Source organism: Arabidopsis thaliana (assembly GCF_000001735.4).
Source record: "Arabidopsis thaliana chromosome 1 sequence".
In the NCBI taxonomy this organism is placed as follows: domain Eukaryota; kingdom Viridiplantae; phylum Streptophyta; class Magnoliopsida; order Brassicales; family Brassicaceae; genus Arabidopsis; species Arabidopsis thaliana.
Genome location: NC_003070.9, coordinates 22,803,867 through 22,818,113, shown reverse-complemented (window position 1 = coordinate 22,818,113; position 14,247 = coordinate 22,803,867). Strand labels below are relative to the sequence as shown.

At 33.9% G+C, this 14,247-nt stretch overlaps 5 protein-coding genes across 6 annotated transcripts; 3 read left to right on the top strand and 2 right to left on the bottom strand.

The window, feature by feature from the left end:
* Positions 1 to 1,425: 1,425 nt before the first annotated feature.
* Positions 1,426 to 3,898, bottom strand: AT1G61790 (Oligosaccharyltransferase complex/magnesium transporter family protein). Of its 2 annotated transcripts, NM_001334000.1 has the most exons (2): positions 2,651 to 3,747; positions 1,426 to 1,562 (listed from the first exon to the last, which is right to left on the bottom strand). In NM_001334000.1, the coding sequence occupies exon 1, from the start codon at positions 3,722 to 3,724 to the stop codon at positions 2,684 to 2,686; it is 1,041 nt and encodes a 346-aa protein (NP_001320885.1). In that variant the 5' UTR covers positions 3,725 to 3,747; the 3' UTR covers positions 1,426 to 1,562; positions 2,651 to 2,683. The 2 variants fall into 2 exon arrangements, with proteins under 2 accessions (NP_001320885.1, NP_176372.1); NM_104861.2 differs by lacking the exon at positions 1,426 to 1,562 and having other exon boundaries at positions 1,957 to 3,898.
* Positions 3,899 to 3,951: 53 nt separating this feature from the next.
* AT1G61780 (postsynaptic protein-like protein) lies at positions 3,952 to 5,541 on the top strand. Its single transcript, NM_104860.5, has 4 exons — positions 3,952 to 4,113; positions 4,388 to 4,505; positions 5,019 to 5,116; positions 5,228 to 5,541. Exons 1-4 carry the CDS (start codon positions 4,098 to 4,100, stop codon positions 5,290 to 5,292), a joined length of 297 nt encoding a protein of 98 aa, NP_176371.1. The 5' UTR covers positions 3,952 to 4,097; the 3' UTR covers positions 5,293 to 5,541.
* On the bottom strand, positions 5,437 to 8,003 carry AT1G61770 (Chaperone DnaJ-domain superfamily protein). The gene is made up of 10 exons (NM_104859.3): positions 7,776 to 8,003; positions 7,630 to 7,692; positions 7,466 to 7,532; positions 7,195 to 7,254; positions 7,021 to 7,071; positions 6,848 to 6,928; positions 6,388 to 6,500; positions 6,179 to 6,296; positions 5,952 to 6,078; positions 5,437 to 5,847 (listed from the first exon to the last, which is right to left on the bottom strand). The coding sequence occupies exons 1-10, from the start codon at positions 7,892 to 7,894 to the stop codon at positions 5,744 to 5,746; spliced, it is 903 nt and encodes a 300-aa protein (NP_176370.2). The 5' UTR covers positions 7,895 to 8,003; the 3' UTR covers positions 5,437 to 5,743.
* Positions 8,004 to 9,833: 1,830 nt separating this feature from the next.
* Positions 9,834 to 10,921, top strand: AT1G61760 (Late embryogenesis abundant (LEA) hydroxyproline-rich glycoprotein family). Its single transcript, NM_104858.2, has one exon. The coding sequence runs from the start codon at positions 10,000 to 10,002 to the stop codon at positions 10,672 to 10,674; it is 675 nt and encodes a 224-aa protein (NP_176369.1). The 5' UTR covers positions 9,834 to 9,999; the 3' UTR covers positions 10,675 to 10,921.
* An 841-nt stretch (positions 10,922 to 11,762) lies between these two features.
* Positions 11,763 to 13,687, top strand: AT1G61750 (Receptor-like protein kinase-related family protein). The gene is made up of 2 exons (NM_104857.5): positions 11,763 to 12,639; positions 13,320 to 13,687. The coding sequence occupies exons 1-2, from the start codon at positions 11,796 to 11,798 to the stop codon at positions 13,499 to 13,501; spliced, it is 1,026 nt and encodes a 341-aa protein (NP_176368.4). The 5' UTR covers positions 11,763 to 11,795; the 3' UTR covers positions 13,502 to 13,687.
* The last annotated feature ends 560 nt before the right edge of the window (positions 13,688 to 14,247 follow it).

Sequence of the window (14,247 nt, the reverse complement as noted above, 5' to 3'; positions counted from 1 at the left end):
AATTTTGGGCTCACCAAGAGGGTTCACATAGCTAGTTGACAAAGTTTAAAAATAGGGTTTATACCTTAATATGGTATAGTCCCGTGAAGCAAAGATAGGATCGAATCTTAGACGTTCAAGGAAATTAACCACCATAGTGGTTAACTACATACTAGTCCAAAGGTCTTTTTATTTTTAAAAATTGGTTCAACTATGGTATAGTTTTCTTGTGTTTAATTATTTTTTTCGTTCACTAACTAACCAATATGGAAGTATATATGCAACGCAATCATAAGATTTGGTCCAACAACTTGAAAAACTATAGTAATCTGAAAAGGTGACGTGAAAAAACTAAAATAACTGATTTTACATACTCATATTTTCAAAGCACAATTATAGTTTTGAAAGTCTGCACTAAATCTATAGTAACTGCGTAATAGATGATCATACAAAGATCAGGATATAACTAATATCGTATAACTGAAGACAATTTTTTCTTTTAATGCAACAAAATATTGTGGGGCTTTTTCAAATGATTTGCTACCATTTGAAGAAAATAAGATCCACAAATCTAAAACAGACAAGAAAATGGGAAGTTCACGGATAAAGCTATCCGATCATTAGAAAACATAAATTCCAAATCATATGAATTTTTATTATTCACAGTTTTCAAATACATGCCTCTAAACATCTTTTCTTTTATGCTAGTTAACAAAAGACTTTGCTTTGTTTATCAATAATAATCAATAAAGTTGTCATTTATTGTTATATTAACCATAGCTAATTAGTGACTAATAATATATTCATAATCCATACAAGACGCAACAAAAACTTATATTGCTGTCAAATCAAATGATTAGCCTTGCTCTTTTCTATTTAGATTTTGAAAGCTATACATATTGAGATATTTGAGTTGTGGCCTTCACGTTTTCAAGATATATGTGTGTATAAATAATTTTTATGTATATGCAATCGTCATTGTCTTAAATTGTAATAACATACAATGTGACTGTGTGAGACAGGCTGTGTTTTTTTTTTATATAGGTTGAAAATTTGTGCTTAGTCACTTTCAAGACACCTCGTGCCTTTGGGTTAGTTCAATATCCTCGTCGAAAATGAATTTAGTTTTTAAATATTTATTTACCTAAATTTTACTAAATGAGTATTCTTTAAAAATTTGCAAACCTAAATTATGGTAGACTAGTGATTTTGTTTTGTTAGTCCAGAGTATATTTAAATGTTCGCCAAGAGCACTAATGAAATCTTATTAGATTAATTTCATATAAAGATGGAGAAGAGAGTTGTACCATCAGCAATTCTAAAGTTACTTCTCTTCTTCTCATTACACAAATTTATCTCTGAATCTATCTTGAAAGAAACCTTAAACACATGGGCTAATGGACTATTTTTATGATAATGATTGGGCTGCTCTAATAATAAGAAGCATACATACCAAATTTACTAGTGGTTAATTAAAATTAGAGTCGTAAATCCATTAAACATAGCAATATGTCGAAACCCGAACATGCGCCAGTCCAACTCAAACGAAGATCAATCTGACCCGAAATTGTCAAATGAGAGACCTAAAGAAATATGTAAGAAACGTGGATTAGCAAGACTTAGACCCATACACAACGTACAAATAAAACTCAAGGCCCAAGTCGAGAAGCCCCCAAAAACTTATTAGAAAAAGTGAAACACTCATATGGATTAAGCTCATTTTTTCTGTGTGGGCTAGAAATGGATCGAATGAGCTAACTAAGTCGAGATTGTCCAACTAAATTCAAAGACGAAAGAAAATTTCCATCAACCATTTGATTCGACAAAAGACAAATCATAGGTTACTTCACTTTCTCGAGTGAAATCTGAAACTTTTTCAATTTTGCGTGTGAGTGTGACATTTTTTTTTTTTTACCATAAACAAGTATAATCTGTTTTAACTGCTGAAGATTGTAAATTCATTTGATGAAAAAAAAATTAATTGCACAATAAACGCAAACAAACAATCAAAGTCATACTGATGTATCAGAGAGGCATGCTTTGCAATTTTCAAGTTGAAATGATCTCACAAAATGTGTGTACACAAATGAAAAGCCTATCAAGAAGAGACTTGGTTCCCACCTGCGCAAGCCTATGTCATGTCGAATGGCTAAACCTAATCCGAAACTCCATCTCTATCACAAATTTATACTTGAACCTAAATTTTACTTAGACTCATTCTAAAACAGAGAGCAAAACGAGAAGAGGACACAGTCAACGACAAAACATAAGGTCCCATAATGCTTAAACAGAAACACTATCCTCAATCACAAAGTCCCTTTTTCTGAATAGATGCAGTAAGCAAGGGGCGCAAGGCTGAAGACACATAGAAACTCTAAAAGTGTCAATGTACCAAATAACAACAATCCTAGACTGATCTCAAGAAACAGTACCTGAATTTCCAAATATGGTTCCTATATTCAATCGACTAAAGATCCCATATTCTTGGTTATATAAGTTACTCATTCAGATAAATAACTTAACAATGGACTAATGTAACAGTAAGGAGTTTTAAACCATCTGAAATAGTAGTACTACACCGATTCAAAAGTATTTCAAATCGAAACACAAAACATCCAGAAACATCATTACTCAATTCCCATAACTGTTTTTCCAAAACTAAAGCCATTACCTTGTGAAACAGAGATCCTCAAGTGTGATGTAATCAACGCCAACTCGATGGCCAATACGGATGAATTCCATATCCAGTCTTCCAGTTATCCAAGTAAACAACTTTCTTCACAGCCCAGAACGATATGAACAAAGCCAAAAGCATAATCAACCTTTGTGCAGTAATATTCTTCACTCGAACAAGCACATTGGTAACAAACGCCAAAAGCAATCCAACAACAGTATACAAGAATCCAACAGCAAATCCTTCAGCTCCAAGCTGCATTCCAGATCCTTGGTAGAAAAACACAAGCTTATTCGGATCGTTACGATCTTGAAGAAACATCGGCATTTTCCTGATAATGTTGTGCATTGTACCAGCAACACTAAAGAAGTAAATGAAGATAGCACCAGATAACCAAAGTCTAGTATCATGAAGAATAGTTTCTCCTTTCAAAACTCTTTTGATGATAAACGGAGTAGCGATAACGATCAACGCAACGATAATACCGATCTGTGGTTTCGAAAGTAGCGGTGGACGTTGAATAGGACCGACCTTGAGTTTAGTTCGTTGCTCAACAAACTCAGCCATTGATTCAGCTAATCTAGAGTAATCCGATTGATCCATTTGACCAGATTCATCACGTAGATTCGATATCGAAGGACTTACAAGACGAATGTGAGGTAAAGCGTTAACGCCAAAGAGCTGGAACGAAGATTGAGACTTCGAAAACTCGATCTCACAGAAGAAAAGCTTAGTTCCTTCAGATCCATTGTTGTTAGCGAGGAATGAAGCGGAGACGATGCCGAATTCGCGACGGAGCTCTTGAAGACGAAGCTCGTTTTTGCTGTGGAGTTGAGTAGCGTCGAAGAAGACGAGTAACGAGTAAGGACGAGGCGTGGAAGCGGAGGTTAGGAATTTTGAGATTCCATGGTCATCGAGATGGATTACGCCTGATTCGCTTGTTGATCTGAGAGATACAAGTTCGTTGAGAAGATCTGAATCGGAATCCGAATCGGAAAACGAAGCTGCGAATGTGGATGATAGTGTTGCTATGAGGAAGAGAAGAGAGACGAGTTTTGATTTGAGCGCCATTGTTGTTGATCTCTCGTTCTCTCAGATTCGAGAAGACGAAGAAAGTGAAGGAAAAGGGTATTTGCCGTTTACCGGAAAGCCTCTATCTGGAGAAGAAGGTCTCGAAGTTCTTGGTATCTCGCTGGTTGTACCACGTGGAACGTTTTTATTGGTTGATGTACCACGTGGATTATTACGATTCGTGGCATAAAATACCTGTGAGGCTATGAGTTTTGACGAGACATATCCGACTTTCCAAATCCAGAAAAGGAAAAAAAATATATTTAAACATAGATAAAAATTTCAACACCGATAAGTTTTCGTCGTAACTCTAACCCATTCGAATTGATTTAGGCGTTAGGGTTTCTTCATATTTCTCTCTCGGAAGAAGAAGATGGTTTGCGATAAGTGTAAGTCCATCAATAATCTTCTCTTTGAATTCCATATTCTAATTGAATCAATCTATACTTGGATCGGTTTTAATTCTAATTGAATCTATACTATTGGCGTTAGGATTTGTGATTCGTTTCGTTTCTAGCTTAATCGATTACATGTTTCAGGAAGAAATTTAATGATCTCTGATTCGATTTTGGTTTCTTAGATCGAAACCCTAGTTGTAGGATCTCTAATTTAGTTCAAAGTATGAACCTTTTGACTCAATTTGTTTTTATCTTTTAATTTTAGGTGAGAAGAAGTTATCGAAAGTGATAGTTCCTGATAAGTGGAAGGATGGTGCTCGTAATGTAACTGAAGGTGGTGGTCGTAAAATCAATGAGAATAAGCTTCTCTCCAAGAAGAATAGGTATGCATTTCTTATGTTTATCCATCTTCATTTTACTACTTTTCATTATTTGAATTGCAATATGGAAATAGTGATTAATTTGTAGCTTTGGGGATGTTTGTATCGTCTAGTTTGGTATTGGTTTTGTTTCCTGTAGTTTCTTCTAAGAAATATTGGTATTGTAGTTTCGTGTAGTGTCTTTTTTGAGTTGATCCCTCCAGGTTCTTCTAAAAATCATTAGTAATTATAGAATTTCTCATGGAAATAGCGATAAATTTTTTAAGTTTGGGATGTTTGTATTATCTGTTGAGTTGATTAGGCTACTGGACTCTTGCCATCTAGGGTGTAGAACTCCACCGCTTCGCTAGTCCTCTAGGTTTTAATAAGAATCATTAGTAAATGTACAACTTCTCATGGAACTAGCGATATTTGTAACTGTGAATGTTTGTGTTGTCTTTTTTGAGTTGAGTTATTAGTTTTGTTTACTCTTGTTCTGCTTCTAATTTTCTATTGTGATATTTCTTTGCCTTGTAGATGGTCACCTTACAGTACCTGTACCACAAAATGTATGATCTGCAAGCAGCAAGTGCATCAAGATGGTAAATACTGTCACACATGTGCCTATAGCAAAGGTAAATAGTTAATACATCTGTTTTACTCTACTAAATTCTTACCTCTGGTTGGATAGTGATATTATAGAGTAACTTAACAACTGATGGAATTGCCTCTTCGTGGTTGTGCAGGAGTGTGCGCAATGTGCGGGAAGCAAGTGTTGGACACCAAGATGTACAAGCAAAGCAATGTATAAACAAATCCGCAAGCGTTTCACATTTTAGTTTTTGTCCCTTTGATGTCAACGTTGTATCCTCTCACTCATGTATTTTTTTGTATCGGTTTCCTCCGGTTTTAATATAACCAAACAGAATCTTGTTGCTTCACTGTGTTTCTTGACTGATCATAAAGTTAATGTTTCGTTTTAGAACTCGAATTCAAGTATCAAAGATAGATTTGAACATTCCACGGAGCAAATTGGTTTTAAACAAAACTGAGTCAAAACTGGACCATGTCCATTGACAGACATGATTTCATCTTGTATATGACAAATTGAGATTTGGTTCCTGGTACCGTACAATTATACTAGTGTCTCTTCTTGTAACTGGTTCGTTCTTATAACATTAAAGTAGAGTGATAATGGTAAAAATGGTGTCTCTGAAACTCGAATTGTATTTTGTATCGTTGCATGGTAAGCGACAAGTGACCTATCTTCTCCGCTTCGATTCTTTACGCATTTCTGCAAAGTAATTCTCAAGATTCTGCTTCTCCCACAGCCTTTTCTGCACCAGATCTTCCTTCCTATATTCATCTGAAAAATATCGAATTTGCACAATAGATTTAATCACATTGTATTAGACATCAATCTTTATCAATATGTCGGTTCAGGTTGGAAATTAGAGAATAGAAGGATACCTAGATTAGCCCATGCGTCGGCAGGCACACTAAGTGATCTTCGGGTTAGGTATGATGCGTCTTCCCATGAATAAGGAGCTTTCTTGACCTTATATCTCCACACCCAACTGCTGTACCATACTAGAAGCTGGAAGATAACAGAATGTTGAATCAGCTATCTCGGGAAAGTAGGATATGGAGGAATCTGTGAAATGTGGCACAGTGAAAGTATTTTAAGAAAATGAAACCTTAATGATAGTGTATGGTAGGAGAATGAATCGAACACCGAGAAGTTCCCAGACCGATGGTTTTTCAGCTCCTTTGATTTGTAAGTCAAGTTCGTTGCTTAGCTCTTCCTGTAGTTTCCTGCCAAAACAATAAATGATTATGATTTATTCAGCGATACGACACATTCTCAGCTAATAAAAAGGCAATTTAAATAACTGGGGGTACATACTGGTCAATCTGCTTTGAACCCTTCTTCTTGTTACTTACTCCACCTGTGCGTTCGAGTTCTAATGCCTTGAGCTTATTTTTGTAAGCAGGTGTTCGCTTAACCGTCGCTATAGCCTGCATCACAACAATAATGCAAGATCTCATTAAGAAAATGAGCCGAGGTTTGTATAATTTCTAATTATAGGCTTTAAGAGTTTAAGCTACATAAAGTTCTCATAACAAAGTATATGAATCACATTCAAGAGGTCAAATTCTACGTTTCTTGAGATGCTATGATACATGTGATTAGGTATTGCACATACATGTGATTAGGTATTGCACATACATGTGATATATAGATGAGTAGTACTGATGCTTAAATATATAACAATATAGGTCTGGCATGCATCAGAAAAACGATACAGAACAACTACTTGAGACTATTAACACATAGTGAGAGAATCCCGATCTCTAATACGTACCTCATTATACCTTGCCACGTTGTTCAGATATTGAAATGCAGATAAAACCACCAATAGACCAACAAGAACAGCACGGGGATCCTAGAACACACATTAGGCAGTCGTAACATCAGTTAAAAAAGCCAATGGTTTTCCGAAAGAAAAGTCATCAGAAACATTCAATAACATCGTACCGATTTATGTCCATATTTCGCGCGGTAATATTGAGCGGTGTTGTAAAATACCTATATACAAAGAAACACAAAGCGGTACAGAATTTTTTTCAAAGATCTTTCACCTATGCAATGTACACAAAGTCACAAACCAAGAATAACAGTTGAGAATTCTCAGAATAATGGTCTACTAACCTCTTCTGGATGTTCAATTGCATAATCATATTGTGCCCGAGTAGTATTATCTTTCAAAATCTGCAACAAGACGAATCCTTTTGAGAAACTTTCATGTTCAATTATTCTCAGCTATAACAAAAAAACCATACACTATCAAATCTATCTCCCAATGTAATGATTCTCGATTCGCTAAAACTGGATCATACCTAAGAAATTATACGCAGAGATATATAATGGGATTGACTAAGCCAGATTCCAAAGTTTCAGAATCATAAAAATATTGAAGTACCTCATAAGCAGTGGCGATTTTAACAAACAGTTTCCTCGATTCAGGATCCGGATTCTTATCTGGATGACTAAATCGAATCATCAAAATTGAGAAACAAAGATTAGCAAAACACTAATCAAAATCAAATCTGAACAATGTCTAAACAAATCCAGAATCATCCTTACTGTTGAAGAGAGAGCTTATAATAAGATCTCTTGATATCCGATGCGTTCGCATCTTGAGCGACTCTGAAATCGATAATGCAAAACGATTAAGAGAACGAAATCAAAATCTGAATTTGAAAATGAAGATCGGAAGCTGATGAACAAACCCGAGAAGAGCATAACAATCTTCAGCACCGCAGTAAATTGCCGTTGAAGATTGGACGAACAAGGAGAGAAAGAGAAGAATCAAAGCTAAGCACCACCGCTCCGTCACCGGCGGCGCCATCTCGTGATTAGTCGTCGGCGAATTCGGAGGAAAATACTCTTTGGGCCTTTTTTTGTTTGTTATGTTGTTATAAGAAACAGAAAATTGAGAGTTTTTTTTTTTTGTGAAGGTCAACAATAAATGTGACTTTTTAGAATATTTAATTTTGTTGGGCCATTATAGATTTTACGTTAGTAGTATATTCTCTTCTTAAATAATTGAGTCTTATCGTGCAAAATAATAGGAATTTAAAAACTTACAAAACATTATACTATATATTTATATATTTGGTTTACTATTTAGATGAAAGATAATTATATATGTTTTGGTTTTTTCTTTTATTATATACATTTTAATACTTACCACTATAACATCGAGTTTTAATAGTCATACAAAGACAATACTAATATAAAGTTTTGTGCTGTATATGTGTTTGCTTCGAAACAATAAATTGTTTGTGTATGCGTATTGAAAGTATGGATAGCAGATTGTTTAATTTTTGACAATAGATATTGCTAAAATTAGTAGAGTTTACAATTTTATTGTCTCATCCTAGTCTTGAAAACTGTATATATTAATGGGTCCATATTAATTATTGTTGATCTATATTTCATTTTGTCGTTTTTTTGTGAAATTAGTGCTACTATTAAATAAGATTGAGGAACACACCAAAAAAAAAAAAGTTGAGGACAAATTAGTACTGAATTATGGTTCAACTATATACTTTCGTCTTCCGGTTTACCAAAAAAAAACTACTATATACTTCCGAATTTTCTAAAAGTAATTCTGAAAATGATATATCAAGATGTTAGTCTTCAAAGCACAAGAAATAATTAGAACATCATAGATACAATAAATTCAATGTAAGAAACAAAAAGTATCCTTATAATATATACTTAAGCTCTAAGATAACATAATTTTGAAGTTATTATTGAAGAATTTTGTAGCAAAAAAAGAATGTTACTGTTGAGAATTGAGAATTGACTCAATTGAGTCTTTTGATTAAGTGAGAAGAAGAAGATGAAAAGCAGAGATCATAAATCAAGATGAAAAAGAAGAAGAAATGATGGGAAGAGGAAGAAGAAAGTCAAAATGGAGTTAGTCAAGAAGGCCATTACTGGGCCATTAGTCAAGCCCATACATTTGGGTTGTTTTGTTTAAAAGTAACTAAGCTAAACTACAATGATTAAGAGTTGTTTCTAAGATGAGTATTTTATCCTTGCTTGTAAAACTAGGCTATTATCTAAGAGCTAAAGTCTAACTTGTAGTTGTTAAATTAGATGCCTATACAAACCCTAAGAAAATAGAATATTTTTACAAACCCTCATATAAATTATGCATTTATAGTTAATTAGTTTTGGACATATGGGCTACTTGGGAGTTGGGATGAAGTACTTGACAAGAAAATCAAATAAAGAAGTACCTCAATTCTATCTAGCTCGAAGCAAATCTAATTTTGGACTTAGGGCCTTTTTCAAAATTTCTAACAGGGTATTAGGACATATGTTAATTCGAAATCTTACACAAAATTCTAAAACTTTTCTTTTTTATAATATCAAATACTTCTCAAGCACTCCTTCACATCACATGTTAGCAAAACTCTTAACATATGGACACTTTGCAGGAGTATGTCCCTCCAGCAAGAAACCTCAAATCCGCTCAAAATAAATTAATCGATTTTTAGAGAAGAAAATTACATGCAAATATATCAACTTAATTGATAATCCACATAGCTAATAGCTAATTAATCGATTAAAAATTTTACAAGTTTCAGGCATTGGGCCGGCCTTGGTTTCAGGAACTAGCTAGTAAGGACAAGGAGTTTGGTCTAAATTTTTTAATGAACTTTATGATTGCATCTAAATCTTTGCATTGCATATACGGAAAAGCAATGCACTTTTAGCTACTTAGTTTTCCTCTATCTTTTTAGTTAAAAATTTAGATACTTAGTTGTCTATTCTTTTCTTCTCAAAGTGTAATAACCATAATATTTTCCAAGGTATCTTTTGCTTTCTTCTTAACTACCAACAATGTTTTTCTTTTAGAAAAAATTGCTACATAAACCTCACATTACATCATTTTACTTCCCATGACCCACTAACACTAAATCTACCCCCAAAAAAAAAATGCACAACAAGGTCGATTCTTTACCGGTTCGATCGAACCCATCAACGCGACCCATATCCCGTCACCACTCGGCGAGTAACATCGTTCATCGGGTTAAAGAAAGCCTCACAACAAGAGTCTCTAAACTCATATGTGCCATTTTCTTATCTCTTTTACTATGTTTAGGCATTATCACTTTCATCTTATGGATCAGTCTACAACCACACCGACCACGCGTCCATATCCGCGGGTTCTCAATCTCTGGTCTATCCAGGCCCGACGGGTTCGAGACGTCACACATAAGCTTCAAGATAACGGCTCATAACCCGAACCAAAACGTCGGCATTTACTACGATTCCATGGAAGGATCCGTTTACTACAAAGAGAAACGGATCGGTTCGACTAAACTTACTAATCCGTTTTACCAAGACCCAAAGAACACGAGCTCGATCGACGGAGCCTTAAGTCGACCCGCAATGGCCGTGAATAAGGACCGTTGGATGGAGATGGAACGAGACAGGAACCAAGGGAAGATAATGTTCCGTTTGAAGGTAAGGTCCATGATACGTTTTAAGGTGTACACATGGCATAGTAAGAGTCACAAGATGTACGCAAGCTGTTATATTGAGATCGGTTGGGATGGAATGTTGTTGAGTGCGACTAAAGACAAGAGATGTCCAGTTTATTTCACTTGATTTGAACAAAAGTGTATGTGTCACCAACATAATTTACATAGATATGTATTAACATTATGAAATTACATTTTGTTTTTAATGCTTACAAAAAATTATTGGAACATTTTATTGGTTTTCGTGTATTGAATTTGGTTGTAACTTGTAACATTCGGCCTGATGACCTCTACGATATTTGTTTTTGTTTTTACTAGCCATTATCTATATATGACTCGACGTTAGTGTTCTTTTTTTGTTTTCGTTGACGGCCGACATTAGTGCTTTATATAATCTTATTGTCACCTAATTATTTGCACAATTTACGCGTTTGATTAATATACGTTGGGAAAAAAAAATTATGCTTATGTTGTCACGTCGTAGAACTTATTATTAAAGATAGTTATTTGAAATTTGAGAGATTGAGACTGTGCAATAGATAATATGATTATCATGAACAACATAATAGAAAAGAATTAGTCATTTTAAATTGAACTTGTAAAAGAAAATAAACGTTTTGTAACTTTTGTTAAAATGATTACGTACATTTTAAAAGAAAAGTACTAAAATCTAAAAGTAATATGATTTTTGTTTTATTAAAATCAAAATCGAAATAAGAAAATGGGCAAAATTCTTATGTTAATTTTGAATTCGATCTTTCAAAATAAATCTCTGCCACACGAATTACTTTAGTAAAACGATTATTTAAGTCATAATTTTACATAGTTTATCTTTATTAATATCTTTCAAGATATACTTTAAAATAATAAATTCCTAGTTTCATCAAATCAATAGTTTTCCCAAACTTAAAAAATTTACTCGTAAAAGGGATTGGACTTTTCTTATAGAAAAAAAATCAGCTAAAAGGCATATAGGCATGCATATAATTTTATATTAAGTTTGAAACCTCGTCCTTATTTATACATTATCAAGTTCATAATCATTAAAGTCAAATTAGGACAGCCTGGCCCAAAGTTGACCATTAGAAGAGGGAAACAAAATAGTGTATAGTTTTTTTAAAAATGAAAATATGCGAACCAAACTATATCGTCTACTAAAAGGATATACATAAGAAGAGTCAATTCAAATAATATAGACCTATAGCTCGATATTATGTTGAAGAACACAACAAGTTTACTCAAACGAAGATGTTCTCTCTCCCTCTTCATCAATCAAAACTCATCTTCCTTCTCTCTTTTCTTCTCATCAAAACCCTTAATGCACAACCAACATACCTCCTTAGCTATTGCTACACATCAGGAAACTACACACCGAACAGTTCGTACAAATCCAATCTAGATACTTTAATATCCGTTCTTGATTCTCAATCATCCAACAAAGGCTTTTATAGCTACGCCTCGGGTTCTTCCCCAACCACAACAGTGTACGGAAGTTATCTATGTCGCGGAGATATCTCGTCCTCAACTTGTGAAACATGCATCTCAAGAGCATCCAAAAACGTTTTTATATGGTGTCCGGTCCAAAAAGAAGCTATCATATGGTATGAAGAATGCTTCCTCAGGTACTCCAGCCGTAAGATTTTCTCGATTCTTGATCAAGGTCCATTTGTTACATGGACATCTTACGATACCACGTTGTACCAGTTTTATTTCATTAACACCGTGGAATATCGTATGGACCGGTTGATACAAGAAGCCTATTCGAGCTCTTCATATTTTGCGGAAGAAACTTATCATGTCAGTTATCTTGGAGAAGTTTACGATCTAAATGGATTGGTACAGTGCACACCCGATCTGAATCAGTATGATTGCTATAGGTGCTTGAAATCAGCGTATAATGAGACTAAGGATTGTTGTTATGGTAAACGTTTTGCTCTGGTTTACTCTTCGAACTGTATGTTGACATATAAAGCCACTTTTTTGGCGCCACCACCCCCTCCTCCTCCACCTCCACCACCTCCACCACCCCCACAACGTCTTTACGGAGAAAATGATACTCCTAGCTCCGACGAATCATTTTCATTCAAGTTAGGTGAGAATAAATATATATAAAATATAGTTCTACGCTAGGGTTTGAATTTTTTTTCATTTATGTTTGTGTCTTCACTGAAAATTACCTAAACATGTAAGTGTAACTGATGTGAAATTAGGGTTAATAGCAACTTATGCATATGATAATATAATTAGGTGTTTGACTAATCATCAAGAATTAGAAGTAACGGACTCTTTTGTTTTGTTTTTGTCCAAACTGAATTTACCGACTAATATTCATATTCACCCTGATAAAAGATCGGTAGCAATATTCATCGTGTTCCTTGACGAACACTTAGGATTGGAGCAACATATTCATGTTATATATCATATTTTTTTTTTAATTAACATTAAAACATATCTTATATATATAACGTGGATCATTTATCTCTTTCTTTTGTCAACGATTGGAACTATTTATCAAAATCAACATTTTTTACACAGATTGCTATGGATAATACATGTAAGCGTACTTATATAAATTTTAGCTAAGATATGGTAGTTTTGATGATATGGAAGTGTAATTTAAATATATTGTACTTGACGAAATTTTCTCTTTATAACAACTGCTATACATGTATGTAAATATGAATTTAAATATTTTATGAACCTTGAAATGCTAATTTAAACAAATTTCCTTTGATAGTCTTTATAACATAGAGTTTTGTTTTATGTGTGTAGGTAAAGTGTTTAGAAGAATCATAGCTCCGGTGATAGCTGCGGTGGTAATAATCTTGGTAATTTCCGTGTGTTCTCTTTGTTGTTGTTGCATTAAAAAGAAAAAGAAGGCAAACCAAAGAGAAGCATCGATAGAAATTCCCACGCTTAACACTGGAGAGAATCTCACGGTTGATCACCAATAACGAACACCGAATCGGATTTACGAAAGTAAACTCGTTTGTTTAAATCAGATTTCAATTGTACTGATCACTGTTGAAACCCACACAATTAATTAGCCATCTGTTTATCGTTGCCAAATTAATTTGTACATGTGTTCTTTTATACCATAAACGAATGATTTTGAGCTTAAAGTTAAACTACAACTTTTCAACAAACTAAAAGTCTGGACAATTCCAAACCGTTGGTGTTAACTTTTTGTATTATAGAAATTGATCCCCCTTCACTTGACCAATACATCACAACACAATATCATTAGACTAGTGCAAGTTGGTAAATGGTAATACGTGTTGCGTGTAAACCCTATATATACTTGAAAGATACTCCTATTATATATATTTTTTTTAAACAATTTTTTTATATGAAATATGTATTTAGTTCGCGTTATCATTCGGCGCCAGAATGACTTATACACCATGTTATAGATAACAATTATCAATAAACTTATACAGCTTGTTTCATTTATTAAAAGTTGTATCGATTAGATAAGCTTAGAAAAATTGATGGTGTAGAAACTAAATAAGTTTGTTTTAAAATCTTGGTATTTCAACAAGTAATGAAAACGTACGATCTATTATGAGATCTCAAATATAATACTTGCTAATTATGTTTGATCATGAGAATGGAAAATTGGTGACTTTTAGAGCCGGCTCATACTTATCATATTTTTATCGTTTATGTTGCTTTTTAAGTGATTATTTACTATTGGATC